Genomic DNA, 27,898 nt, shown 5'->3' on the forward strand with positions numbered 1-27,898 from the left:
GCACCCTGTTCTGGAGATTTTTAACTCGGTTCTGCCTCCTTGTGGCTAAAATGATTTTTCAACCCTGACCTTTCATTTTATAATTATATGATGTTATGCAATTTGGCAAGAACAAAAATTCTATAATATCAAATTAAATATGAAGTAAATATGTTAAAATGCACAAAGAACACACTCCTCAAATTGTTTTTGTTTGTCTGATTATTTATTCAGTTTTTGAGACATTTTACAAATTGTTAAAACCTGAAGATTTATTTTGTCTCATACAAAGTAGAATATAAAATAAAGGGTAAAATCTAGTAAAATCACTAAAAGACAGTTTAACAGGCACCGTGTTTGTTTAAATGACCAGCAGGAGAGAAACCCCTCAGGAAAACAGGTTTAAAGTGGAATGTAATAAAGTCTTCAAGTATAAATAGCAGAGAGGATAAACTGATTTAAAATCTTAAAATGTCTATTATTTTAAAATAATTAACAAAATATAAAAGAAACACTTCAATTATAGACTGTGAAACTGATATTTTGCCCTTTTTCATACAGTATTTGAAATTATAAAATATGTTTTTCAAATCATTTGGCCAAATTTAAACAAATTAAATTAAAAACAAATTAAACCATGAAACTCAGAGAAATAAAGTTAAAATTGTACATTTTTGTTACAGTTCTTAAAAGAAACAATGGAATACAATTTTAACATTGAAAGAGAACCAGCAAATGTGCTTTATTTTTTGTTGTCTTTTTGGTCTTGATTAGTCATCACACACAGCACCCCCAGCCTAAGGCTAACCCAGCACTTTTCTCCACCACTAACACAATGGTAATGTACAGCTTAAAGCCTTAAAGCACTGGAGGAGAATGCAGAGAGATGGGAGAAAGCAGGGGCCATCCTACCCACCCAGAAAGTGAGTCCGGCCTTCAGTATTTATGATTTCCAGTACTCTTATATTTGGGTGGCTGAGGTATCACAAGGGATCACACTCAAGATCACCGAGGGCCAATGTTCGGACCCCCGCTCCACTCGGGGGAGCTCCTGATGAGCTCACTTTGGTCCAGTTCTAACCAAGAAGTAAAATCAGTGAGATGAAAAACCAAAAACAAAGAATTAACTGAAATAAACATGATAATGATGATTAAATCTGGCAGAGTCATGTGCAAATATTGGAGCACCCCTGATAAAACTACTTTTTTTGTTGATTTTCTGAGTGAAAAAAAAGCAACACATCCTCCACAGAGAATTCACTTCTGCATTTATGGTATATTTATTACATTAGACTTATTTCTGTTGTATGTTTATATTTAAATAGTTTGGAGTGGCCTGGATATATCAGAGATTCTGTACTAATCCTATTTTTAAAATGGCCACCCCCTGGTGGGGGACCCACTCTATGGACCACAAACTGGTTCATTTAGGGCCAACAAAGCAAATAAAATGACTTAGTTCCCTGTAGAGGAAGTGTTAACATTCCAGACTCTCTCATTAGGCTGTACATGCCTGTGCAATAAACAAGATGGCCCAACCCCAAAATGGCAGAATGAATATTTTAATGATGAAGAATTATACAAAAACGATAAAGAAACTGAGCTGAGCATTTTTCTCCTGATTTCTGTCAAGGTCAAAATCCTGCAGAAGTGTTTCACAGGAAGACCATCATTTAATGGAAGACTGATGAATTGAAAACAATTCCAAACTAAATATTATATTCTTCTTTATTAAACCAAACTCCAGATTTTCCCTCAGGATTCTGAATCAAGTTAGGCAGAACATGATCCTGAGGAACTTCTTTTCCATGTTCTTTTTTTGTGAGCAGTGTCTGGTTGTAAAAATATCTTTTCTACAGTGTTAAGCATCTCTTTTTGGTATAGTGTATGATTATTTGTTGTCAGCACCATTAAAAGTTGCATGCTGTGCCATTTTGGGCCTGGCATTGGAAGAATGTAGAAGCAGAGTTAGAGTCTGATGGGGTTTCAGACTTCTGCCACTTCTTCTTCGTCATCTTCCTCTTCATAGTAGCGATTCTTCTTGATCATCTCCTCCACTGTGAGACTCTCCTCATTCTCATCTTCATCAAAGAAGCCCACGTCCTGGGAGGTCCTGTTGGCTTCGGTCTCCAGAGAAGGGTGAGAAGGAGTCATCTGGTCATCTTCGTGGTCAAATGCTTCTGCTTTGGTCGGCTGGGAACGTTTCAGAATAGAATGAGGGACTTTAACTTTGCTTTCGGATTTTTGGGCACTCTCTTCCTCCTCTGAGCTGGAGTCCCTGTTTATGCTTCTGTGGCTGGAGACGGAGGGTTTCCTGGGTTCTTTATCCATTGAAGGCTTCCCTGAGTATTCATCAATTGAGGCTCTGTTGGATTCTTTGTCAAAAGAATCATTCTTCTGAACTGAAACCTTCCTTTTCAAATCTTTTTCAGCAACCACCTTCCTCGTTTCCTCCTCTTCTTCTTTCTCTGCCATCTCTTTCTGGACATTCTGGACTTTGGAGGCTGTCCGGAGCTCCTCCAGAGATCCTCTACGTACCAGCTGGGTCCTGAGGGGGCGCTGTGACTCCTCTTGCGAGGAACTGTATGACTCCAGATTTGGGGCCAAGGAGAATGGACGGCTTCTCTCTTTGAGGGAGGAACTTCTTCGTAAACTTTTGAGCTCGGCTCTTTCAGTGCTCTCAGCGGTGGACTGGACGTCGCCCTCAGGTGGCCACTTTGCTCTGAAAGGCCTGGATGGAGTTTTTCCGTTCTCAAAGCTGGAAGCAGCGTTTTTGGAGCTTCCTTCAGTGTCTGAAGGTGGTGGCCAAGCGATTCTGAGCCTCTTGGTCTCAGCAGATGGTTTTTCCACTAGACTCTGATGAGCTTTTGTCTCCAAAGAAGCCGCCATGTCGGTGACTTTGGCCAAAGGGCACTCCTCCACCATGGAAATGTGGTCTGAGTTTGGAGAATATTCTGAGGTTTTTTTCGCCTGTGTAATTTCAGGCTTTGGTTTCTCTGATTTCTGAGACTTCTCAGGACTCACGAGTTTCTCTGACTCTTCCTCCTCGTCTTCCTCAGCCCGAGGCGTCCACAGCTCTTTGTGAGGGCGGTGTCCGAACCCCTCGTCATAATTTCCTTTGCTCTTGAAGAGCTGGTTGAAGTGTGGTTTGCAGTAGATGCTCCCATGCAGCGAGGCATAGTTCGCCAAACTACAGAAATATAAACAAAGGAGACATATTTTACCTTCTATTCAGCAGTATGAATTATTCAGTACCTACTGTACTGTATCTATTTTCCATTTACAATGGACGTTTTGTAATTACTATTAAACTTTCATTAACTACTGCAGTTCTGAATGTGAGGGACTGAAGTTTGCATGGTAGTATATATGTATAATTACAAATACATATTAATAATTGCTGTGAATGACTGCTACATTGTGACATACATTTTGGAACTACAGTGAGCACAGTGAATTGTTCGGTAAGGGTTATGCATTCTGAACCCTTACCTGAGTTTGGTGCTGCAGTGTGTGCAGCGGAAACAAGTGTTGTGGAAGATCTGTTGATTAGCCATCAGTCTTTCCAGTGGATAAACTGTCTTTGAACACACCACACAGGTCTCTCTCACTGGCTGACGAAACTTCTGCACCTAAAAACACAAAAAATGGATTCAAAAACAAGACAAAACCCAGCTGCTGGACTGAGAAAATGGAAGGGGACAAAAGCCTTATTTACATCAAGTGTGATTATTTTCCCATATTCTGTACATGGAAATAAATGGAGACCACTTACTTTCGCCAGTCTGGGAGCATCCCTGTTTTCAGGCTCAGAGACATCCGGGCTGGGACTAACTGCATCAGATAACACCCCTGAAACATAAACATCTTCATAAACTCAGCTTATTAATACAGATATTTCCTCAATGACCTGTTTATTACTGCTTCGTTTGGTAATGTCAGTACTCAAGTTCTACTCAAGACATCTGGAATTTAAAAATAAAGACAACAGTGAAGACAAAGGCCACAAGATTTGCAAAAGACAGTGATGACAACAGAGAGGGTGAGTGGGGAGGGCTGACTCACCATTGGTCTTTGTGCTGGGGGACTCAGAGGACAGTGTATTCTGCAAAGAAAGCAAGGGAAAAAAAGAGAGGAAATATAAAAATAAATAAGTTCAATGAAAAGAAGAATGAAAGGGTGTTACTTGTTTAAAGGTCAGATATTACTTTTATTTTTAACAAGGTCGACTTAAGTTGTGTTTGTGTGTGTGTGTGTGTGTGTGTGTGTGGGTGGGTGGGGGGGGGTTATATGTAAATGAGTTCTGCTCTGATTGGCTGCCCAGTGTTGTGACTCATTCAGGAAGAAGTCCTGGCTAAAACAATCCTTTTTAATTTCAGTGAATTGGGTTATTTTGTACCGGAAATGTTTCCACTTATAACTTATGGTTCTATATAAAGGAACATTTAAATTCAGGAACAGCAAAATGTTCCTCTCTTTGATTTGAACATTGACATATATACATCCTAATAGAGCCATTTTAAAAAATTGTCCAACAGAGTTCATTTCTTCCAGTAAGTTATTTCTCAATCATTACACACTTTATTGCATTTGTGTGTGAAATGTGCATTGTATAAATATGTAAAAGTTGCTGTCTTGCCTATAGCATAGTTCTAGATTTAAAAAGGGTGTGAAAGTAAAACCACAAAATCATTAAGCTCTTCTTTTTACACATATTTCCATCACAATGGATGTTCAAAGAGAGTTAAAAAAATGTAAAGAAAAATACCACTGTCATCTTCCTTCCACCAGGGGGCACATTCTCTTTATGTTCTGTAGTGGACAGGCTTCCCTCGCTCTCAGAAACATTTGACTGGAGGAAAAGCAGATAATACCAGGCTTAGATAAGTTATAAACAGACGTCAAGGACGAATGTTCTTTTACTTTATTTCTTTATCTATAATTAATATTAACGACCATCTGACCTCAGCACACTTTCATTTTTTGATATTGATTTGCTCAGATCTCAAACTTTGCCATAATCAATATTATTAGTTAATATTAATTAATAAATGAAGGGCAAAATAATGAGATTAAAATTCTGAAAATACACAGATTATGACAGCAATGATGAGCCATTGACTCACAGTCACATGACCTAACAGACTTAGAATCATTAATAAGACACACACACACACACACACACACTTACTGAGGCTGGTGGAGTGTGTGTGTCCTGTTTGGAGACGGCTGCCTGGTATTTAGCCATTCTGTCCCTCAGCGACTTGGTCCTCTCCAGAGTCACCAAACCTGCAGAAATACATTGGAAAATGCTAAGCAAATATGTATATGAAACAAACATTAAACAAACATAAAACAAATATGAAGTGATAAACACTTCAGTAAAATAAAAAAACACCAGGGTGTAGATTTATTTACTTAATTTTTGTAATTTAAGACACTAGAGGATGGAAAAAAAAGAGATAAAACATGGCACGTGCCTCAGTTTGTGGGATGTCTTATATTTTTAATCTTATGTTTCCAATATTTTAAATTCTGATAAAGCAAATAAAAATGTACAAATGCGCATTTAAATGTGCAGGTGTAGTGGGATACAAGTTTACAGTTTTGAGAACTTGTAAAAAATAAATAAAACATTAAATGTGACCTTCAAAGCAATATTTCAGCATGTTTCATAGTTTATTGAATTTTAATATCCTCATTATTGCGTAAAAAAACTCAGTCAGCTCTGCACCACTGTGCACTAAATCCATCAAAACAGCATCAGATTTAAACAGGTTTTTATAGAAAATAAGGACAAGAGTGTCAGCAGAGACATGGTTTTTTTTTGGGTTTCAAACTTTTCCAGTGCATTTTACCTCTGTCTGTTGGTCTGATGTCCATATCTTCTGAAGAAGTGCTGTTCACTCGTCCTCGACCCTGAAAGACAGAACAAAAGAAAAATAAAACAAAAATAAACACTCAGTCCATCAGAAAAATATCTGCAAAACAGACTGAAGCCACCTGAGCAGTTAATATCCAGAACGGATCAGACCTGACAACAAAGGAGGAAGGAAAAAGAGTGCAGAGGGTAGAAACACACACAATACACACACAAGTGCACACACACACACATTCACTCTTCAGCTGAGCACAACCCTCCTCTCTTCCTTCCTCCCTCTCTTTTTCCCCAGGAAACCCATCTGTAACCTCCTCCATAGCTTCACACCTCTCTCTCTCTCTCTCTCTCTCTCTCTCTCACACACACACACACACACACATACATACATATTTTTTTGCAATATCAGAACATGTTTTCCTATATGCAAATATTCATTTTGAGGCAAAATTTGAATTTTAAAATGAGGCATTTTTCTATTAATTTAATGAACTGAACACTGAGAATGAACAGAAATACAAACTGTATCATATGTAATATTATATAGTTAACCTTTACTATTTCCTTGGTGTTAAACTAAGTACATAAACAGTATGTATGTGTAGAAGTGTGCTCTCCGTAGAGAACATGTCACTTATGAACATAAGGTAACCATGCCCAATGCCAGAGCATGTAGAGCAGCGGAACTGTGTTCTGTGTTCTCTGGATTTGGGGCGGTCTTTGGGATCTAAAAGACTAATAAAAACTAATCACACAACATCAGTACCTGACCTCACTGATGTTTATGTGGCTGAATGCCACTCACAGCAATTTTGTAATATCTAGTCTAAAGCCTTCCCAGAAGTGTACACACTGTGCCTACAGCAAAAAGAAACAAGCTCCCGATTAAAACCCTTTGGAAAAAACTTTGGACAACCGTGTCTACAAAAAACCTCAAACAAAGCGTGAACAGTGAAGGCACACACACACACACATACAGAAGTGTGACCCACTTCACACAAGTGTTTACTCTGCTACCATTACAGTGAATAAAAGCAAAGACAAAGCAACACCTCTTTGCTCTGAAAGCATTCTTTTCTTTGGAGACATCATTAACATAGAAAAGACATCTATTGACACACACCCAAAGCTACTCATAATTAACTTAACCCTGTCCTTAGTCAACAGTAGAAGTTTGCTTCCAGTTTAAGAGCCTTTATTAGGAACTTTAAAGCTCCTTATTTGAAATACTTCGGAGACAGGCATTTTGCTTGTGTGTGTGTGTGTGTGTGTGTGTGTGTGTGCGTGTGAGAGAGAGAGAGAGAGATCAACAAAGAGAGAGAGAGAGAGATTTTAGATCAATGTATAAACTGATGGAGGAACAGACGGAAAATTCTTAATCCTTTAATGAGTTTAAGAAGCCGTAATTAGTCAGTCTTTGTTTTATCAGCCCCCACCCAAATCTGACTCCAAAGAGTCTCATATCCGCTATTCTGAAACAATCACATTTACAGCTGTTACTATTGATTACAGACAACTGGAGTTGGTGTTCTGCCCAAATAAAGACTTCTGTCTCACCCAATTTGAATAGGAGAAAAACAAACAGGATTTTTGAAAATCACCACTTCCTCGTCCACCACCACGTCCTCTGGTAAACCAAGTGAATCTGAGCCTTACACAATTTGCCATTCACACTTTCCCACTTCTGATTTCTGTATCACAGAGTTACAGGTTCATTGAGAAATTAATTTGCAAGCCACAAAAATCCTGAAAGTTTCCAGATCCCACTCATTTCTATCATGGGGAATGCAGATTAAACCTGGAATTCAGAATTACAGAATGCCACCCACTACACGAATGAATGAAAAAAGACAACTTCAGTTGTCTGTGTCAGTTACTGAGTCATCTCTCCAGTTTAACTGTTTAATTTTCAAACAAACAAACAAAGGTCTACTGATAAGAGAGGACTAAGACAGATAAGGGAGCTTAGTGTTAATCTGGGGAGAAGATAAATGAGCTGAGGATCTGTTCAAGCTGTTCTAGAGAGTAGGGGGACAAAGAACAGAAAAAGGAATGAGAGTGTGAGAGATATAAAAAAAGAGAATGAGATAAAGGTAGAGTAGGAGAAAAAGTGAAAAATAAAGTGAGTGTAAGAGAAAAATAGATTGAGAGTAAGAGAGAGAGAGAGAGAGAGAGGCTGATTAGCAGGAGGCTGGTTTTGTAGGCCTCTCGTGATTCGTTTTGGGGGAGTGTGTGTGTGTGTGTGTGTTTCTGTGTCTGTGTGGGGAAGGGGGGGGTGTGCATGTAAATACCGCTCCCATGACATCATCAATTCCAGACATCAGCAGAGAGGAGCTCCAGAACTCCATGCTGAGTTGAGGTGTGAGAGACTGTGTGAGTTCCACAGTTAAAAACACTATGTACAAATGACTTTCCAAGAAGACCTTTGTCTGTATGTTTAAAGTACTCCCTGCGCTCATAAACAAGGCCTTAGAGTGATATTTCTCTACAGCCTCTTTCAGACAGGCTTTGTTTCTCAGTGAGATGCTCATAGTGAGACATCTTACACGTCTCCTTGGTGATGAAACTACTGCTTCCAGACAGCATTAAAATTGCTACTAGATGAACCAGTTTGTAGTGTTGTCTTTTACTAGGAACCCGGATGTTTGCATTATGTGACCTTATCATCACACTCCATTCACAATATGGCGTACAAGCATGCAGAAATCGCACCCAGATGGGACTAAAATGACCAGAACACTGCATTTGGTGGAAAGAGGAAGTAATCAGACCTCTAATATTCTCAGAGGAAGAGGGAGAAAAAGAAGCAATGACCCAGGACCCCATTGCTATTTAATACCATCTGATCAGGGCTTATGGCTTCATTATGAGGCCAAATGTTTAAAACCAAAGAGCTGAAACCATTACCAAAAAATGAACACATCCACGTGAGAGCAGTGCCAAATAAAAGTTTAGAATGTATTTCTCCTGTAAAGTTAAAGACTATATTCAGCTTTTTATTGGTAAAAGGTTTTAAGTGTAAATCAGCAGCTATTGGCTCATAAAGAACATGTTGGTCACCAAACCTCCACCCCCCAAAAAAAGAGAGACTTCCTTTTGTCACCCAATCAGTTCCTTACTGACTCAGCGTTTTGTATTTTTTTTTTTTTACCTAAGGCAGGAAGCATCTCAAACAACTGTGTCTCTGAGGCGAGGCACAAAGAAGCATTGTGTTAATCACGCCTTTAACATTTAGAGAAGGTCTTACAGAGACAGTTCCCACACGCAAATCCACACCTAATCGGCTCCAACTCATTTAAAATAAACTACTTCACACGAGCAACATGACGGAAATATCACATTCATGAGTGGGAGTAAGTTTGGACACCTCTGCTCTAATTATATGTATAAAAAGGAGGTGCAAATAAGGACATTGTTGGTATTTTAAATATATTTTATCCCACTATATTAGTACTCCACGTCTAGACTAAAAATTGTGTATAAAGCACTAATTTTCACCCAATATCAGAAAAAATCAGCAAAAAATCGTCACTTTAGCAGATATTCTCAAACTTTTGCACTCAGAAGTATGTAATAATTAATCTAGAATTGTTTCTTCTTTCAGCAGACCCACACCACTACACACACACACACCCCACCCCCACACAAACATGCACACACACTATTAACCTCAGTCTTTCAGCAGATCAAAGCCTCAGTATCAGTCTCTAAGACCCAGTAAAGAACCAGTAAAGCACATCTACAAGCTACAGCCCGAGGAATTCCAAGGTGGGTCATTTACACAGAATTATACGGGAATGTAGCTGCATTCCTGACCTTTGTCTGACACTAGGAAAGTGGGAGGAACAAAAGGGAACGCTTAATTCAGCTCGACTTTTCACTCTCACTACTGTTGTACAGCAGCCAGCCATTTTACATATACATCACTTCTCACACACACTTTACTCTGCAGTTGACCTGAAGATAAAAATCAGATTTAGCCATGAGAAACAATCAGATTTGCCCTGCAGTGTGAACACGCACTCTGAAATCTGATTCAAATCTGAACATGTGACTCAGTTTGACCAGTCAGGTCACATTTCATAGGTTTTTGTATCCTTCGGTGGTAGAGCTTCATACCTTTCCACCCTGATGGTCATAATTACTGTATGCTATGGTTCTGGTGGTAAGGACTGCACCTTCAAATAAAATGACTGATTGCACTTTTAAATAAAGACAAATGAATGAATGAATGAACGAATAAATAGATGAATGTTCACCTTGCTCTCTCCCTTCTCAAACATCATCTTGAGGCTATTGAGGGGGACACTAGGTTTCTCGAGGGGGGAGCATGGTGAGTTAAGCCCTGCTCCCCGGCGCTCCTCTCGCTCCTCCTCCACCTGTCTCTCTTGCTTTTTCTCCATCTTTTCTTCCTCTTTCTCCTCTCTCACGGATAGGGGTCTCTCCCAGTTTCTGGATGACTGCCGGACGAGACCAGAGCGAGCAGGAGAACGGGGCTCCACTGGATGTTCAGGTTTCGATGTCTGTCGGACCAGGCTGCAGGATACAGCAGTAGAGCGAGGCTCTGCTGGAGCTTCAGGTAATGATGGCTGCCGGCCTAGGCTTCTGGGTCCAGTAGGAGACAGAGGCCCTACTGTAGGTTCTGGTTTTGATGACTGTCGGACCAGGATACTGAGGCGAGTGGGAGAACGAGGCTCTGTCGTAAGCTCAGGTCTCGAAGTTCCAGTGGGAGATGTGACTCCACCTTTGTCCTGTTCCCAACGTTTCTTCAGAACACTCAGGTTTCCAGAGCGGAAGGTTGGAGGCAGGCTCTCCACAGACTACAAAGAGCAAACATTATACATTAAAAACAATTTTTAAAAAAACATTCAGGGGATAACATCAGAATGCATTTTTTTAAATCATCAAAAAAACATTTTTTAAAATCGATTTAGAAATTAAAACTAAATTTACACATTTTCTGGCCCAGACTGCCAGATGCTCATGTTTATTATAATCTTTTTGGTACAATTAGTCTGCCAGAGGATACAAATCCACCAAGCATCGGGCCGTGTAGATGTGATAATGTGTTTTCTGTAGAAATGCTACTCTTTCCAGTTCCAGAACTAAATATCCACCATCAAGTCCTCATAGCAATATTCCAACATGTTGTTTAAAGCCTTCACAGAACATTTGAGAGCATTATTGCACTAAAGGAGGCACAAACTCCTGACTAAAGTCCATCATTTTAGTTTTTAGTAGTTAATAAGCAAAAGCCACAGGTTTTAAGGCAGTAATTGACCAAAAACCCATAGAATCCATGTTTGTATGTGATATCTATTTAGAACATTTTCTGAAAATGAGGAGGAATGTGTAGAATTAGGGATCATTAAATGAAAAGGTGAAAGGTCAGCTCTGTGAAGGGCTCTGTTGATGTCAAGCTTTCTACTAAGGCATTCGTAGATAAGGTAATCAACCAAAATCTGCTTAGTTGAGGCAAGTTAACCCTGGCATTCATGAAGAAGGACAAGACAAGACAAGACGAGCAAAGAGGAGCGCATTTCTCAACTGAAAACTTGGAGAAAGTAGATACCGATGCTTAAATGAAGCTTGAACTTCGGGACATATTAAGAACAAATTACATGTTCAGTGCAAGCGCACATCGATGTGGGGATTTGGAGCCCACCAACCCACAAACTATGAAACACCACTGACCATTATGTTTATGTGGGCTGCCTAAATAAAAAAAACATCTTAAGTAGAGTGCAGGCATTTTAGAACGGTCCCAACTCTTCACCTGAGTCTCTCCAATCACAGTGCTGGACGCTCTTATATGTGAGTGTGCAATAATGAGGTTAAATTGTGCAAGACAAACACAATGATTGCGGACAAATAAGAGCATTTTAAGACCTCTGGCCTTTAGAATCTCGAATGCATACTGCGCAGAATAGAAGAGTTTTAGTCTCTGACTTTACATCTACAAGGTGGTCCTACAGGTAACTAGAAAAGCCAGTGAGTGTGTTTAGAAATGCCAGCTAGTACAGTAACAGAATTTAATGCACTGTTTAAATGTATTATTGTAGGAAATTAATCACATGACACAATCATACCATCCTATCTCAAGTTTGGTCAATAGGGGGAGCAGTCCGATCAATGCATGACCTCAAATTCCTAGTGCCATTGGCTCGTGACCCTCAGAATTCAACCTTATCATTGGCTAACTACGTGAATTTCTGGATGCCTCATGTCAATGATAAATGAAAAGTTGAATTAGAAGATGTCTTAGATGATGAAGAGTCAGAATCTTTACTCGCTTTATGAATCTGTAATGAATAATTGCAAGATGGTTTGAAGGCAATTTACCAGGTCATGACTAGTAACAAAACATAACCTTTTTTATAAAATAATGGAGAGGAAACCCGGTCTCAGCTTTCCATGGAAGTTCATTCAGATTTTATGCAGCTTTCAAGCCATTTTATCGGTCCATGTCTCATGCAAATTCAGCACAACACAAATGGCATTGTCACTTTTTAAAATCATGCAAATAAATAAAAAGAACCATCCGGACAGTAGTGCTAACCTTACGCCAAAACAGCCCCCTGGACAAAATGCTGTAATCGTTTTGACAGCACATACAGGAAGTGGAGAAGAAGAGGAACTATGGAAAAAAAACAACTAAAACAGATTGTACAGTAGTTTATCATCCGTCCAAAAGGAATCATATCCCACACTGATTCAGACCTTGCCCCAAACCCCCCTGAATAAGCAGAAAGAGTAGAACAGAGAGAAACTACAACTGGAGTAATTTCTTCTACGAATCCCAAAAGAAACAATAGAGCATATGTAGAAAATGAAAGTAAAGACCTGAGTGGATGAGTTTGCTGCTTTTTCCTCTTTTTCCACTGGTTTTTAATCCTTTAACCTCCTCCCTTTCTTTCCTTTCACAGCTTTAAGAGAGTTCTGCCAGATGTGGAGCAGACGTGTAAGAAACCCCCCACAGAAACAGAGGAAGAGAGAGCGAGAGAGAGAGAGAGAGGAAAGAGGGGAGGGAGGAAGGGAGGGAGAGGGGAAGGAGGGAGGGAAGGGAGTTCGAGAGGTGGAAAAAGAGAAGAAGAGCTAAAGAGTAAGAGAATTTGGAGAAAGGGATACGTGAATGGGGAGACAGAGAGAGAGAGTGAGGATGAGAGAGGCAGGGAACTATTTGAGACAAAAAAAATCATTGGAAGCTAAATGCAGGAAATGATTTAGTTAGGAAAATTAACACTTTCCTTTCCACACAGTACATAATACTAAGTGATTGGGCGAAGGAGGATCATGCTACACACACCGAGAGAAAGAGAGGGGATAGTTATAATCTCTCTGACTCCCACTTAAGGATGGGTCTAATATCTCTGGGTACCCAACTTGCAATCTTGTGAACTACATTCAACTGAGGTCCATGTTGGTGCTTCAAAAAAATCTGGTTATTTGTGCTGCTCAGAGCAACATAGGCATTAAATGCGGAAATTCAGACCACAGGCTTCAGAGAACAGCACTCTTTCATTACACAATCTATTGTTAAACAAAAGGATTTTTCTCATTTCGACATTAGTAGCTAGTCATGTCTAATCCCACCCATCAGAGAGTCTCCTCACATTGCAAAAAGTGTCCCCAGCCTCAAGAGGGTGGAGGCAAACACAAGCTTCCTCAAAGGCACATGAAAAAAAGCCCACTACTTTTTTTTAACTGGCTCTAATGCCATTGTTAACAGTTTAACACATCAGAGGAGAATGCAAACTGTCCAGATCTGTCACATCAGCAGACCTGTACTAGCCAGTGTCGGGCAAGAGGGGGCCCTCCTATCCACCCAGAGAACAAGACCTCCTAATTACGATATTTAATCCAAGATCTTATATCTTATATAAAACCGTACAAATCCCTAATAACTAATATTAATATTACAAATAATCTCTTTAGGATTTTCTGTGCTGAATCAGCCAAAGTGAATCTGGAACTGATGTGTAAGACTCTGTCCAAGTGAACAGTCCAATTGTGCCGCCAAAAAAAAAAAAAACATCAGCAACTCTCTGCGACTGTCCCACGCTCTTAATGCAGCCAGATGTTCCACATGTGGAGCTCCAGATAATTTGTTCTACATTCCAGTTATAAACACCTGTCTCTCTCTCTCTCTCTCTCTCTCTCTCTCTCTCTCTCACTCTCACTCTCACTCCCCCACTCATGCTTAACATTTGCTATGAGGATTTAATGCTGTTTAGCCTTAAAAATACTAGTGAGGTCAGCTAGTGATGTTATACGATTAGTTCTTTATCTAAAACTCCACTCAAGCTTGTCCCATGCTCCACTGGTCTAGAGAACACAGCTCCCCTGCTACACAGCCCAGTTCTAGGGGATGTATAACCCTCTGCATTAAGTACTGTGACTTCAGGCTCATGTGTGGATGTTCCAGAGCGTTTTATTCTATAGCTCAAACACGTTTCTACATATTAAGATATGTCCAGATACTTCTGGACATGTCTGAGTGCAAACTCACCGGCCTTTTCTTGTCTGTGCTGGCTTCCTCTGCAGCCTTCTGATATCTGAAAATACACAAAGAATATATTTACCCAGAATACTCCTTTAAAAAAGGAAAAAATCTTTTATAGTGCATTTATAACACAAAATAAATTACGAACATATTAGAAGTAAATATTATTACATACGTGTCTGTGACACAATGAATAAAACATGGATATAGCCCGACCTCTGATGGAGAAAGGCACTACTGCATTTCCTCAATATTGCAAAATAAACAAAGGCTATACTTTCACATACTAACCAGCAGAGGGCGATAGACCACAGTCTGTCCCCCCTTTATTGAAAGTAACAGCCTCTGCTCTACTGGGAAGGTTTTATATTGGAACGCTCTCTGATGATTTGATGGCATTCAGCCACATACACTTTACTGAGGATGGAGCATCTATATCGGTCTTAAAGGCATAGTAACAAAAATTAAGAGCTTAAGAGTTGGAAAAGTTCACTGTGATCATTTTTAACATAGGATTTCACCAAGCAGCACCAAGAGAAGAGAAGAGAAGAGGAGAGAAGAGAAGAGAAGAGAAGAGAAGAGAAGAAAAGAGAAGAAAAGAGAAGAGAAGAGAAGAGAAGAAAAGAGAAGAGAAGAGAAGAGAAGAAAAGAGAAGAGAAAACAGGTCAGGCAGGTTAGAGAAGAGCTCTGAGGACAAACACACTTCCAGTTTTAATAACAGCACTCCCAGCTAACTCACAGTTTGTTCCGCCCACTGACTGACCACAATCCCAGCTTTGAATTACAGGAGGAACGTTATATAAATTTCCTGATTTTAATCCTAACTTAAGCTCTGACCATGTCAAGAGTTATTTATTTTGTTTCTTTATTTACAGCAAAGCATGATGTACATTTTTTCTTAAAGAAACAAACAGTTATTTTCTCCACAAAAAGTAGCAAAACATTATTTTTATATATCGGAATATGCCTTTTAATACTGTGTTTTTTTAAAGTTCAGCTAACATAAACTGAAGAATCCAGTTGCTTAAATTATGAACCATAGAGCGGGTCCCCCACATGGGGCGGCCAGGTTTAGGCCACTAAGTATCAGTCTAATAGCTATATCTTTAATGAGAAGAAAAAACAGAGGAGAATAGGAGACTGTTGCTTCTTTATTTCCAAAGTAAATGTCTTGAAAGTCTGGGTTTAAAGTATCTGAATTTTCAGAAACTGTAAACATCCTAGGTTTTCATGTTCTGATAATCTACATTCACCTAAAACACACGCAGCCAAAATACAGTACGTGACTCACTTGGAAAAGCGTTCCGCGAGGGCATTGTTCTTGCGTCCTCCAACCAATGAAAGCTCTCGCGCTGTGATGCGCAACGACTTTGACGCCCACTGCTTACGACTGAAAGGTCCCGCCTCCATCCTCCTTTACAATCACAATCACGTCCTCTGGAGGAGAACAACATCGAAAGAATATTACCAATGAAAATTTCATAGGCAAATTTATGCAAAACTATAACATCCATGATCAGGTTCCAAATTTAGCTATAAATAAATAAATAAATAAGAGCTCTTTATGGCACCAATATTATGACATCATAGCACTATTAAAATGATTTAAAAGATTCTGACACATTAAAATGGCATCAATGAGTTGACATTATGATCACATCTTAGTAATATTATTATTATATTGTCATCTCTTTAATGATATGACATTACTGATTTCATGATTTCTTTTGAAATGACACAGCATAAATGACATCATTTTTGGCACTAATCGGTTGACATCATAAAGGCTTCAATGACATGACATCATAACATAACATCAATGATTATTACAGCATAATATCATTCATGACTTGACATGATTACCTCAATAATATTGCATCATAAAATCACAAAGAATATCCTCATAATAACATTAATAGTATGGGTTCACAATGACATTAATAGATGACATCATGATGACCTCACTGAGATACATTGCTATAAGGATATAATAAATGGAAGAAGCAGAAAATATGAAGATACTTAAAAGATATTCTCTATCTATGAGCTCTGGGCTTCTGTTTAAATTCCTCACCACAGTCAGTGCACTTTGTTTTATTGTTTCTTTATCTGAGATTAAAGCCAGAGTGCAATTACTCAAATAATATTTAATCAACTCAGCACTCTCCTGAGTCTCGATAAACTGCAGATCAAGCAGCTTTTAATTGAACGGACTGAAATGTTCTCTCCTTTAAATCACACCCTGAAGGAAGCCACCTCTTGCTGATGAGCTGATTGTAAGTAACTGGGCAACAGGGCAATGAAGTGAGAGATAAACCAATGGAAACTCAGATCTGGAGGAACTATTTTCAGAAGCATTGGACTGGTCTTCCGTGATCTAAAGATGTGGTGCTTTCCGCAAATATTGTTTTCAGTTAAGACTTAGTGCATGTTAAATAGCAAAGAAAACACAATTCAAAACACATATCTTTTTATATTAATGCATATTTCATAATCAAAGGGGCGACTAAAAATGAAAAAAAAAATCCAGTCTGTTACCAGAATAAAGTTTACAGCAGCAGTACACGCAAATGTCACATCTATGACGGCAAAATCCATGCTGAAAGTTATTTTAACACTTTGGAGCATTTACTGCCTTCTAGATGATGTCTTTTTCAGCAAAAGCCTTTGCTCATTAAGAGCATCACATCACACACAAAAAGGAGACTCTTTCCCATTATTCTCCTTTCAAAACTGGTGCCCTCAGTTTCCAAAAAATTGTGAAATCTTTTTGACAGAAAAGGTGAAATAACAGAAGTGAACAACGCCCCAGTCCCAGATTATTACATACCCACTGGCTCTAGAGTTCCTTTTAAGTCCTTGGTTATGATGTCAGAGGGTTTTACGTTATTTAATTGTGGGGTACATCACTAACGTATATGAGCTTATATATGAGTGTACTCTGTTCAATTACAGACTGAGTGGATTATATCATAGCCAGGTTTTAAAGAAGCCCTCGATGTCTAGTTCTGTGATTACGTAACTGTTTGGATAGCTTTTAACTCTTTCAGATACAAAGCCTATATGCCGACTGCTACTGAACAAGGGCACAGTATTACAGGTGTTTGTTTTGGCCAAGAATAACTCCATCTGATTTCACTAGCCATTCTCTTTAACTCTATTATCTGAAATTTCCTTGGTGATTCATTCATCCTGTTTGTCCTCTACAACAGATTCACATATGTCCCCAGAGGCACTGGTGAGAACGCAGGTCCATGTTCCTCATAAAAAAGGGATTTGCATGTATGTAAAAGCAGCTCTATGAGCCTTACTATGTTGGACAAGAGACGTTTCTGGGTTAGTGAGCTCTCACTTACAGAACAAAACCAGTCACACAGCTCCAGGGTTTGAGTCCCACTCTGGATGACTGTCTGTGAGGAGTGTGGTGTGTTCTCCCTGTGTCTGTGTGGGTTTCCTCTGGGTGACTGTCTGTGAGGAGTGTGGTGTGTTCTCCCTGTGTCTGCGTGGGTTTCCTCTGGATGACTGTCTGTGAGGAGTGTGGTATGTTCTCCCTGTGTCTGTGTGGGTTTCCTCCGGGTGACTGAATGTGAGGAGTGTGGTTTGTTCTCCTTGTGTCTGCGTGGGTTTCCTCCGGGTGCTCCGGTTTCCTCCCACAGTCCAAAAACACATAGGTGGGTTGGTGGACTGGCGACTCAGGTGTGGCCCTGCCTGATTCCAGGTAGCTTCTGAACCCATCGTGACCCTGAACTGGATAAGGGTTACAGACAGTGAATGAATGAGTGACTTGATAAAAGAAATCTGTGAATTTTTGGCCTTTGGTTTTGTTGTTTTGTGTTTGTGTTTGTGTGTGTGTGTGTGTGTGTGTGTGTGTGTGTGTGTGTGTGAGTATAAATGCAACATTAACACCCTCAATGTTGTACTCTGCCATAAATTAAAAAACCATTATAAGCTAAAATTTTCCCAAATTTATTACACAACTTGTCAGAAGGCTTTAATAGATGGACATCTGGTTCCACTTTCTCAATTACTTTGTTCAGATCTAAGCTCTTAAATGATGCACGGAATTTTGGAAAATGTGTGCACTTACTCTTTAAACTGCTTTAAAATCAATGTCATATGGGACCCCTAAGAACAGGGCTGAAGTTCTTACTTTAAAGACATTGTTATAAAACTTGCCCAAACTCAACTTATAGCTACTGTATCCCTGCTGTGTCATGAATCTCAGGGTATAATGAGTCTTCTACCATAAATCGGAGTTTTTCCATCTGTTCAGAGACCCTCTACTGCAGCATTAAGACGGAAGCTGTTGAGTTTAATTAGTGCTTTTTCTTTTATACACAAAGAACCATGAACACCTTATGTCTGTCTGTAATACATATGTCAGTGGTTCCTCCAGGACAACACGATTATCAGATGTAGAGATGGTGGAGACTTTAGCTCCTGAATTTTCATCACATTATGAAGTATCTGCTGCTTGAAAAAAACAAAGAGCAGAGTCTTCTCACCTGTGTCTCCTCTTGAGTTTTAGTTCCGATCTCAGTATAGTCTCATGCTCTGGGCAACGTACAAAGGGATTCTCACAATGATTAATGTGTTTGTTCAGGTTGTTGGCTCTCTGACTCATATCACAATAGAAGCATGGAGTATTAATAAATGTACAATGTCATTAATCTTACATCATCACAGCCACGCCTGCAGTTAAACAGCCTGGTTCAGTACTGGTTCATTCGTTCTATTCTTTATAAGACGCTGAAAAAATCAAATACATACATCTCCTCTATGATCAGAGATGAATTCAGCTGCTTGGCTTGACAGAGGAGAAAATAGTTTCCAGTCTCCGTTCCTACTTCACCTTCCAAAATTACTGTCTGACATCTCTCAACTTAATTGCCAAGAAAAGCACAAAGTGAAACTCTGACACTAAAATATGAAAATGGCAATCTACTTTTTAGGCAACAAATAAAGTAGCAGCACGGCCTATGGCTAGCACTAGGACAACAATGGGAACAGTAGGCTATTATCATTCATTAATTTATTCACCCACTCATCTACCATAACTGCTTCATTTTGTTCATATTTGCTGTGGGTTCTGAGCTCACATCGAATCATTGGGTGTAAGGCAGAAACACACTCTGGATAAGGCACCAATCCATTGCAGGGCACCACACCCTCAGCCAGTCACACACACCTGTGTTTTTGAACTGTGGAAAGAAACCAGAGCACCTGCAGGAAGCCCACGTCGACAAGGGGGAGACAGTGACCCAAGGCAAGGGCTGAGCACAGGACCCCAGGACACTAGAGCTCTGAGTCAGCGACAGCACTTCTGTCCTGTTATCATGAAATATAAAACAATAGATCCTCATTAATATTACCCATCATTAGCCCAGCTGAATTATAAGTAACCATTCAGGTAGAGAGCAGAGAGTGGACACTTCTTGCAGTCTGTTACAGAGAAATGCTGGAAAAGGCACTTTTGTTTTGGACTTTTAATTTGAAATAGTCTCCTCCATTTTAGAATCTCTAGGTGTTTTAGCATGCTGTATGTTCAATATCTGTGGTCTATTATTTATATATGATATCTAATCAGCTCAAACATGATTTATCTGAGTGGAAAGTTCATTGCATTGTGTGAATCATGTGCAAATGTGCAACAAATGAGACTGCAGTCAGACAGAAGAGTCCAGTTTCCCTAAACCTGAGAGATTTGTTTAAATTTGGGTTTAATTTAATTTCAGCATTCTCAGAATGCAAAGTTCAACCTTTACCACATCCAGAGACTCACAGAAATGCAAAAACATTGATGCAGATGATTCTCACAGGAGTTCAGGAAGAATGTGGGTGCACATTATTCTAGATAATCTCCAAACTCCAGACAAAGATTAACAGATTATATCATCCCTTAACGTGTCTCAACATTTAGAAGAGGAAAAGAAATCTGCCTGGGAGAGACTTCAGGAATGTCTGTCTGTCTGTCTCTCTCTCGCTCTCTCTCTCTAAGCATAAGGATCTGAGCGACTTGGGCCAATTTGTAATTTTCATGCTTTGGCCAGAGCAGCTCCAAAATAGCAAATGTTCCTGTTATGCAGTTGTTAGTACCTGACAAAATCGGTCCAAGAAAAGACAACCAGTAAACCAGCACCAGGGTGATGGGCGACCAAGGCTCGCTGGTGCACAAGTGGGGTGAAGGCCAGCCTGTCTGATCCTATCCGATCCCAAAGAGAAGATACTTACTGTACCAGATATTAAACTTGTTAAATATTATTAGTCATAGTTCTACAAACAGACAGCTGGAACTATATGAGAGGAAGTGGGCCAGTAAAGAAAAATGAACCGAGTCCACTAAAAGAATTCAAATGAAAATGATTATACAGTCATTTTTTAGGCTGGAGGCCTTTAAAGTAGCTTTTAAACTCCTGTCTGCTCTGAGAAAAAAAACCATTTCAAACAAGGTGGATCCAGAGTTCATTTGTTTTAAAAAGACTGGACTGATTTCAACAGTGTTCAGTTTCTTCCCCTAAAACAAAATTAGATGTAACAAAACCTATGCTGGAAACTAACCTAATGCCAAGAGCAGTTTACACAGCCATTGTAGGATTATTTATATTTAAATGTGGAGGTTAAATTATTAGTAGAATATATTACATAAAACAGTATAAATGTGCACAGTCCACACAGACAACCAAAATGGTCTGGCAACAGAGGAATGGGCACTCGAGGCTCATTTATTTGCATGGAGAGTGAAGGCTAGCATGTCTGGTCCGATCCCACAGAAGAACTACTGTAGGACACTGCTACAAAGGTTAATGCTACTCTAATAGAAAGGAATCAGAACACACAGTGCATAACAGCCTTGTATGTGGCTGGGAGACGGGGTCAAGGAGGTGTTTTTGGGGAGGTTCTTTTTGATGTTCACAGGTTTTGAGTACAAGATTTCAATGCCACTAAATTGTCTCATGAACTTTTAAATCAATGCTTATGCTAAAGTTAAAGTTAGCAGACTGTAAGCCTGTGCTGCAGCTCAGTGAAGCTCAGTGATGTGATCTTTGTACTTTTGTTCCTCCCTAGAAACGAATGTTGTAACCACAGCAAGAAAACTGCATCGCACGAACCCAGAACAAAGTCGTAATAAATATATCACAGAAATAAAGCTTCGGAATCAGACGTCAGGACCTTGGCACCACCCCAAAACCTGTTCTGTGAGTTCAATTTGAGTTCTTAATCTCCTAAGATTGTTTACCTTGTTCTAAAGTCAAGCAGATTAGCTTCAAAAGCAGTGTCCAAATATTTATGGACACTGTTTTACGTTGAACCCAGCGTGGACAGATATGTTCAGCAGCTCCCTTGAAAAGCATGAAAGAAAATAGATTATACTTTTTCACTACACCTGAATCCACAATAAGGGTATAATGCCCAGTGCAGGAACTGTGTGGAGTGATGGAGTTCTATCCAATACCTCTGGGATGATCTGGGATCCAGAACTAATCATCCAACATCCGTACATGACCTCACCAATTTTTATGAGGGTGAATGCCACAGTGTCTCTCAGCAATGCTCCAATATCTAGTCCAAAAAGCAGAGTCTTTTACTGCAGCAGAAGAGAAACCCCTTTATTTCAGAAGAAATGTTGGATGAGCAAATCTCCACTAATTCACTTTTGTTTTCCTTTACAGTTCTAAGATTTAGTGTCAGTGCTATAAATTTTTGTCTCCATGTGTGTCATCATTGCTGAAGTAATTCCAATCAAGTGTAGCCAGTAGCTCTGCTCACTCCTAAAGGAACTTCCTCAACACTGATCTAAGAGATAAAAGATTTTAATCTCTGTTCAAAAGAATGCAGGTGCTTTCAGGAGCTGATCACAACTCTGATACCATTCGTGAGTAAAAGAACAGGGCCCTTCTTCTGATAACAAAGGATTCTTTCTTCCTTGTCCTTGTGTTTTCTTGTACTTAATATTCTCGCCAATTTTACAAATCACCAAACCCACCCAAGCTGCTGCTGCTGTGATGTCACTGAAGCTCAACACGCTTGGAGGAGAACACTTACTAGAATTACTAATTCTTTTATCTCAGCTGAACTTGCTTGAAGCAGGCAATTAAGTGCTAATTCTTTTACAGCCATAAAATGGAACAGCCATCCTTCAATCTAAGGTTCACTACACACAAGGCCAGAAATGCAAGGGGTATAAAGCCCTCTACTGGTCTGCCAAAAGTGGAGCTCTGTTCTCTGCAGTGATCCATACAATAAAGTGTGTTCAGAATAATTTCATGCAATAACCTTCTTTTCGAGGAGTTTTTATAGGAGGATGCTTGGTTCCATTCACCATCACTGTCAACTATTCGGACTTAATGAGCTTCTAAAGACTGGAGCATTTTGCATCACACTGTTTACATCTCAAACAGAGAATAGCTTAAAATGCTTAACATATTGGTGGCCTAATATTCTGGGATTTTTTTCTGTGGCTACAAACAGCTGAACTGAGTTTGGCCCTGTAGATAATCCGTAAAATGGTTGGAATTCCCCTTTAGGAAGCACAATGGCCTTTTTTTTAGGGGAAGAGCCGGTAGTCAAACTGGCTCTTCAGCTGACACTAGAGTATTCAGAAATAATAAGGTGATTCAGACAAAAACCAGGTGAACTCTCTATTCAATTCTAATGTGTCTCGGGGAGCTGAGGAACACATGAACACAGTTCAAGGGCATTCTGAAAGACTGAGAAAATGCAGAGAAAACCAACCACAACAGGTGGGGGCACTTTCTTTTTTCATTGGAGTCTTTGTGGACTTTCTGGATGCCTTTGAGCTCTACACACACATCACATAATTTCAATAGTTTGACTCACCTTAATTATTCACCTGATCCTTGGCTGAGTCCTGACTCTTATATTTTGTGCATTGCCCAAGTTTCAGTGTCTCCACACTTTCGATGTGTCACCTGCGTCCAGAGAAAGACCTCCACGACACCTGACACTCTCCCTCTCTCTGTGTCTCTGTGTGTGGGTGTAGACTTAGTAAAGGGCGGAGCTCTAAGAGTGTGTCTCATTCAGGCCAAACAATGTACCCTTCCCTACCTCTGCTCCCTTAAAGAGCAAGGCCACATATTTCTCACAGTTTTTGCATAATTAAAGGAACAATAAGTCATATTTACCAAATAATATTTAGGAAAATAATTATATATTATTTTTACTTCTTTTCTATCAAGAGAACCTCACACAAGGTGAAAAATCAAACAAACTTTTGTAGTCGCTAATGAAATAGTTTCTACTCCATAGAGTGGGTTGTCCACAGGTGGGTGTCCATGATTAAAATTTTCTCCGGGCCACTAGTTATCAGTATAAGTGCTGCTACATAACAAGAAGAAGACGCATTTGAGAAAATTACTGATTGCTTCTTTAAATGGTTGAGCTGTATGAGATTTTTATACAGAAATCTACGGAATCAAAATAGTGGAGGGGAATGGAACCAGACATCCTCCTCTAAAAGCTCCTTCCAGAGAGTTAATTCAGTAAACGTTTGTGAACACATGGCTAAGAAATATTGACTAAAGCTGATATTTAAAATCCATTCATGCTAAATAACTACCTGCATGGTGTTCTTCAGGATGAAAAACCGTGTCTGAAGAAAAGAGGAGAGGAAATAAAAGGCTGGATTTGTGTTGTAGAATTGGAGATGCCTGGTTTCATTCACCATCACTGAAAGGAAATCTGAATCCACAGGTTTCTCTGTTTCTCTACAATTCACCACATCACACAAGACCTTCTATCACTTTGTTTATTCCTTAAACTCTAAATATTGTGGGAATTTTGAAAAGTGGGCGGAATTCCCATTAGGACACAGTGAAGGGTAACGACATGTGGCTCATGAGCTGAAGAACTGGATCATACACCACTGACCTCCGGCATTACATTACACCTGCCAGGTGTGTTTGTGTGTGTCCTTCCTCATGCATTATTCCTGGAGATAAAACACTTTGGCTTTCCTGCTGCTGCATGCAAATACATTTACGGAACACAACATCCCTCAGAAGTTTATTAATATATTCAATAACAACATTATCATTGAGAGTTTGAAATATTACGCTTTTAAGTTGTAGTCAATATTTAAAGAGGACTTTTAAAAAAGACAATATTCCAGAGTAATGTCTTTATTATATCTGTTGGAGCAAAACCATAACCCCACTTAACATTTCTCCATATATTTTTTTAAGTTTCCTCCTACTACTATTTTAAACCTGTAGAGCAGGAGCATTATATTAAAGTGAACTGTTCCTTTAAGTCAGGGGTCTCTGACTGGCAAAAAGTTACTGCACTATCGCCAAGCTATGGTGTAATGATCTACCCCTTCATACATCAGGGAGGGTCAGATACACGTCTGTAAATCATTACAGCTGCTACAGGTGTCCAAAGATAAAAGCACACTCAATTAGGTCAGCTTAAAGGGACATTTCATCAGCTTGTGAAATTTGCTGCATAATCCTATGGTTAAGATGCGAACACAATTTTGGAGAGTTGAGAAATTCTTGATTCTCAAGAAACTTTCAGAGTGAGAACAATTGACTGTGGTGGTATATGGAACCAGACGTCCTCCTCTAAAAGCACCTCATAGAAAGATATTACAGTAATTTGTAGTAAACAGAGTTTTGTTTTTCTTAAATCTGTTCCTGTTGGAGAGGGACATACAGAACCATGCAATGTAAAAATAATAGTTTAGTTGAGATTTCCACTTTTTTGATCATCTTATTGGAAGTCACCGCTGGTTGTGTTGTAGACGTAGAGATGCCTGGTTCCATTTACCACCACTGAATCAAAATAGACAAGTTTCTCCACAATCAGCCACTTTACACCACTCTCTTTCACTTTGTTTACAGCTCCCGCACTAAATTAAGAGGGAACTTTGGAAAATTGGTTGAATTCCCCTTGAAGTAAAGCACAGAAAAGCTGCAGTACATGCATTTTCCTGGTACATTCCTTTGTTTATGTACAGTCCTCCTAGGCAGCGCTTTGTTTTCTCACAAATCCACTTTAAATGCTTGGACATTGCCAGCAAGTCTTACATTATTTCCTATTCTGTTCTTTCAAATGAGAGAAGAGCTGTATTCAAATTATGTACTCAAATGGCGACTACAGCCAGGAGAGTTTACAAAAACTCATTCACGCATAGCACTTTTTGTCCATTAAGTATTTAGACATGTCTCTCCTGAAATTAAAATATTTAATCTGGAGTGCGTTTGTCTTTACTGCAGTAGCAGTTTCTAACCTCTGGGAAGGCTTTACACAATATATTTCAACATTACTGTAAAGGGAATTTTATGCCATTCACCCACAAGAGCCTTGCTGTCAGGTGCTATATTATAATTAAACTACAGAAATATTAGCACACTCATACAAATTTGGTTTGATTTTTAATTCATATATTTTTTTCATTGGTCTTATTTTAACAATTTAAAATTAAGCTCTTCAAAAGAGCTGTGTCTGGATATTGCTTGAGGTCTAGTGTACTATCTATAACCTGTCTAAGTTGGTTATCTTCAGATATCAAAACAAGGATTTTTACACATCTTTCACTTCTGGTTTCATCTAAGAAAGATGAAACCTTGCTTGGTTCCTTAACGGACCCTTCAGCAGGACCCTTAATAGAACCTCCATATAGCGAAAGAACCCTTTTGTTTGTGCCATCTTCTTATGGACATATTCCGTTCCACCTTAAATGATGCAGCAGATACATTCGAGCTCCTGCACAGCATTTAAGGCGGTATGGAAAAAGGCGAAGTTCCAAAGGCATATTACATATTCATTAAGACAAGACATTGCCATTTTTCGCTCCACCTTAAATGATGCGGTTACATTCCTGCGACGTTAAGGTGGAATAGACAACTCGACATATCTTGACATGCCACAGATACCCATGAAGACATAACAACACCAGGTACCCTTGTTTATATAAGCAACAACAGCGAACTAAACAAGACGTTGCCAAGGCAACAGTAAGCCACTTTAAACAGATTAAACCAAATGTAAACATTACTTACATTTAAGCAGGTGCATAGGTAGAATATGTCATTTTGATTTTGATACTCTGAGGAAAAACAATAAACACTGCAGCAGGCTTTCATTTAATTCAGTTCATCATCAACAACAACAACAACATACTCCAGATAAACACGGTCTCTATAGAAAGATAAATCACTGTAAACTCCAGGATATGAACTCCAGCTGTTTAATAATGTGTTGTGCACATCAAAATCTGGTCAAAGTTATCTTAAAGTTTCTGAGGCTAATGGTCTGGGTCCATCTAGTGGATGTGGATAATATTACAGCCACATTGTCCAGCAGAGAGGTTTGTTCCTCTCAAATGGGTCCAGAACTCCTCACAGACAGTGACTAGGATTGACGCCCTGACCCCTAGACCCTGGAGCTCAAGAATTTCATACTAGAATTTCTATTAAACTTACATTAGCTAGTATAGGAACATATGGAAGAGTTTAAATTATTTACTTTAAGCACATGAACCCTGCACTTGCAGCACTGTCAAATACAAAAATAAACTTCTCCATATGAGACATGTATTATCACATAGATAAGAATTCTACAATTGTTAAGCCTGCCCCCAGCCACCAGTGCTACTGGAGTTTTAAACTGCCCCAAATAACCCCTTCATGGGCAAAAAAAGGGGGGGGGATACTTTGCATTGCTGGTTGATGAGGCCACAACGTGAAAAGGGAGGCTGACAAATTTAGGTTTTAAATAATAAGAATTTATTGAATGATTGACAACATAAAGGAAACAGCAGGACAAGACAAAATGGTGAAGTGTGAACATACATGCATGGGTGCGGATGTATGGCTTCCCAGACACTGAAGACAAAACAACAATCACAAGAAACTACAATAACAGAAAACTGTGTTAAGTAAGTTATCTTTAAATAAAAGAATTAGACAACTTATAGGCAGCGCAGTGGCGCCGCAGGTAGTGTCGCAGTCACACAGCCCCAGACACGTGTTTTATACCATCTTGCGGGCTACATAGATAAGAAGGTAATCAGTAACTACAGTCCTGATGGAGAATACAGCATTTTACTACAACTGAAAGAGTTCAAGTGGGGTGCTCTCTACCAGCCATCAGATGAGGCCTTAGATCTTGTCTGTAGAGCAGAGCAGCTGTTCCGGGCGCGAACAAATGTTTCTCTCATGGAGCTCAATGATGCTGTGGCATTGCTGGAAGGAGAAGCCATGCTCCTAGAATGCAAGCTTCCCTCAGGCCATGATCTGAAAAAAAACTTGATGATGGACATCTTGTTAGTAAGAATCAGAGTAGAAAAGCAAAGAAGACGAAATATTCTTCAGCACCTACAGCTACAACAGCTACACCAGTGTCAAGTATCTTGATCGTTGACATGAACATTAGTTGTTCACCTGCAGCTGCAGTTTTAAGCTGTGGAGGATCTGGAACCCTGGTTGCTGCAACAGCCTCATCATCACTCAGTATCATCTCGGTAATTTCATGTCAGCCTGTTCATTGTTAAGTCATCTTCATCATCCCTTTGG

General features: G+C 39.4%; 1 protein-coding gene across 5 annotated transcripts; it reads right to left on the reverse strand.

Moving 5' to 3' along the window:
* Positions 1-200: 200 nt before the first annotated feature.
* Positions 201-26,534, reverse strand: lima1b (LIM domain and actin binding 1b). 5 transcript variants are annotated; one of them, XM_066673066.1, is made up of 12 exons: positions 23,199-23,309; positions 19,584-19,688; positions 15,652-15,797; positions 14,367-14,412; positions 10,117-10,677; positions 5,838-5,898; positions 5,171-5,268; positions 4,748-4,831; positions 4,045-4,084; positions 3,755-3,831; positions 3,472-3,611; positions 201-3,169 (listed from the first exon to the last, which is right to left on the reverse strand). In XM_066673066.1, the coding sequence occupies exons 3-12, from the start codon at positions 15,768-15,770 to the stop codon at positions 1,966-1,968; spliced, it is 2,430 nt and encodes an 809-aa protein (XP_066529163.1). In that variant the 5' UTR covers positions 15,771-15,797; positions 19,584-19,688; positions 23,199-23,309; the 3' UTR covers positions 201-1,965. The 5 variants fall into 5 exon arrangements, with proteins under 5 accessions (XP_066529163.1, XP_066529161.1, XP_066529162.1 ...); XM_066673064.1 differs by having other exon boundaries at positions 19,549-19,688; XM_066673065.1 differs by lacking the exon at positions 23,199-23,309 and adding an exon at positions 20,457-20,525 and having other exon boundaries at positions 19,549-19,688.
* Positions 26,535-27,898: the final 1,364 nt, after the last annotated feature.

This window comes from Hoplias malabaricus, chromosome 5 (assembly GCF_029633855.1).
Source record: "Hoplias malabaricus isolate fHopMal1 chromosome 5, fHopMal1.hap1, whole genome shotgun sequence".
NCBI lineage: Eukaryota > Metazoa > Chordata > Actinopteri > Characiformes > Erythrinidae > Hoplias > Hoplias malabaricus.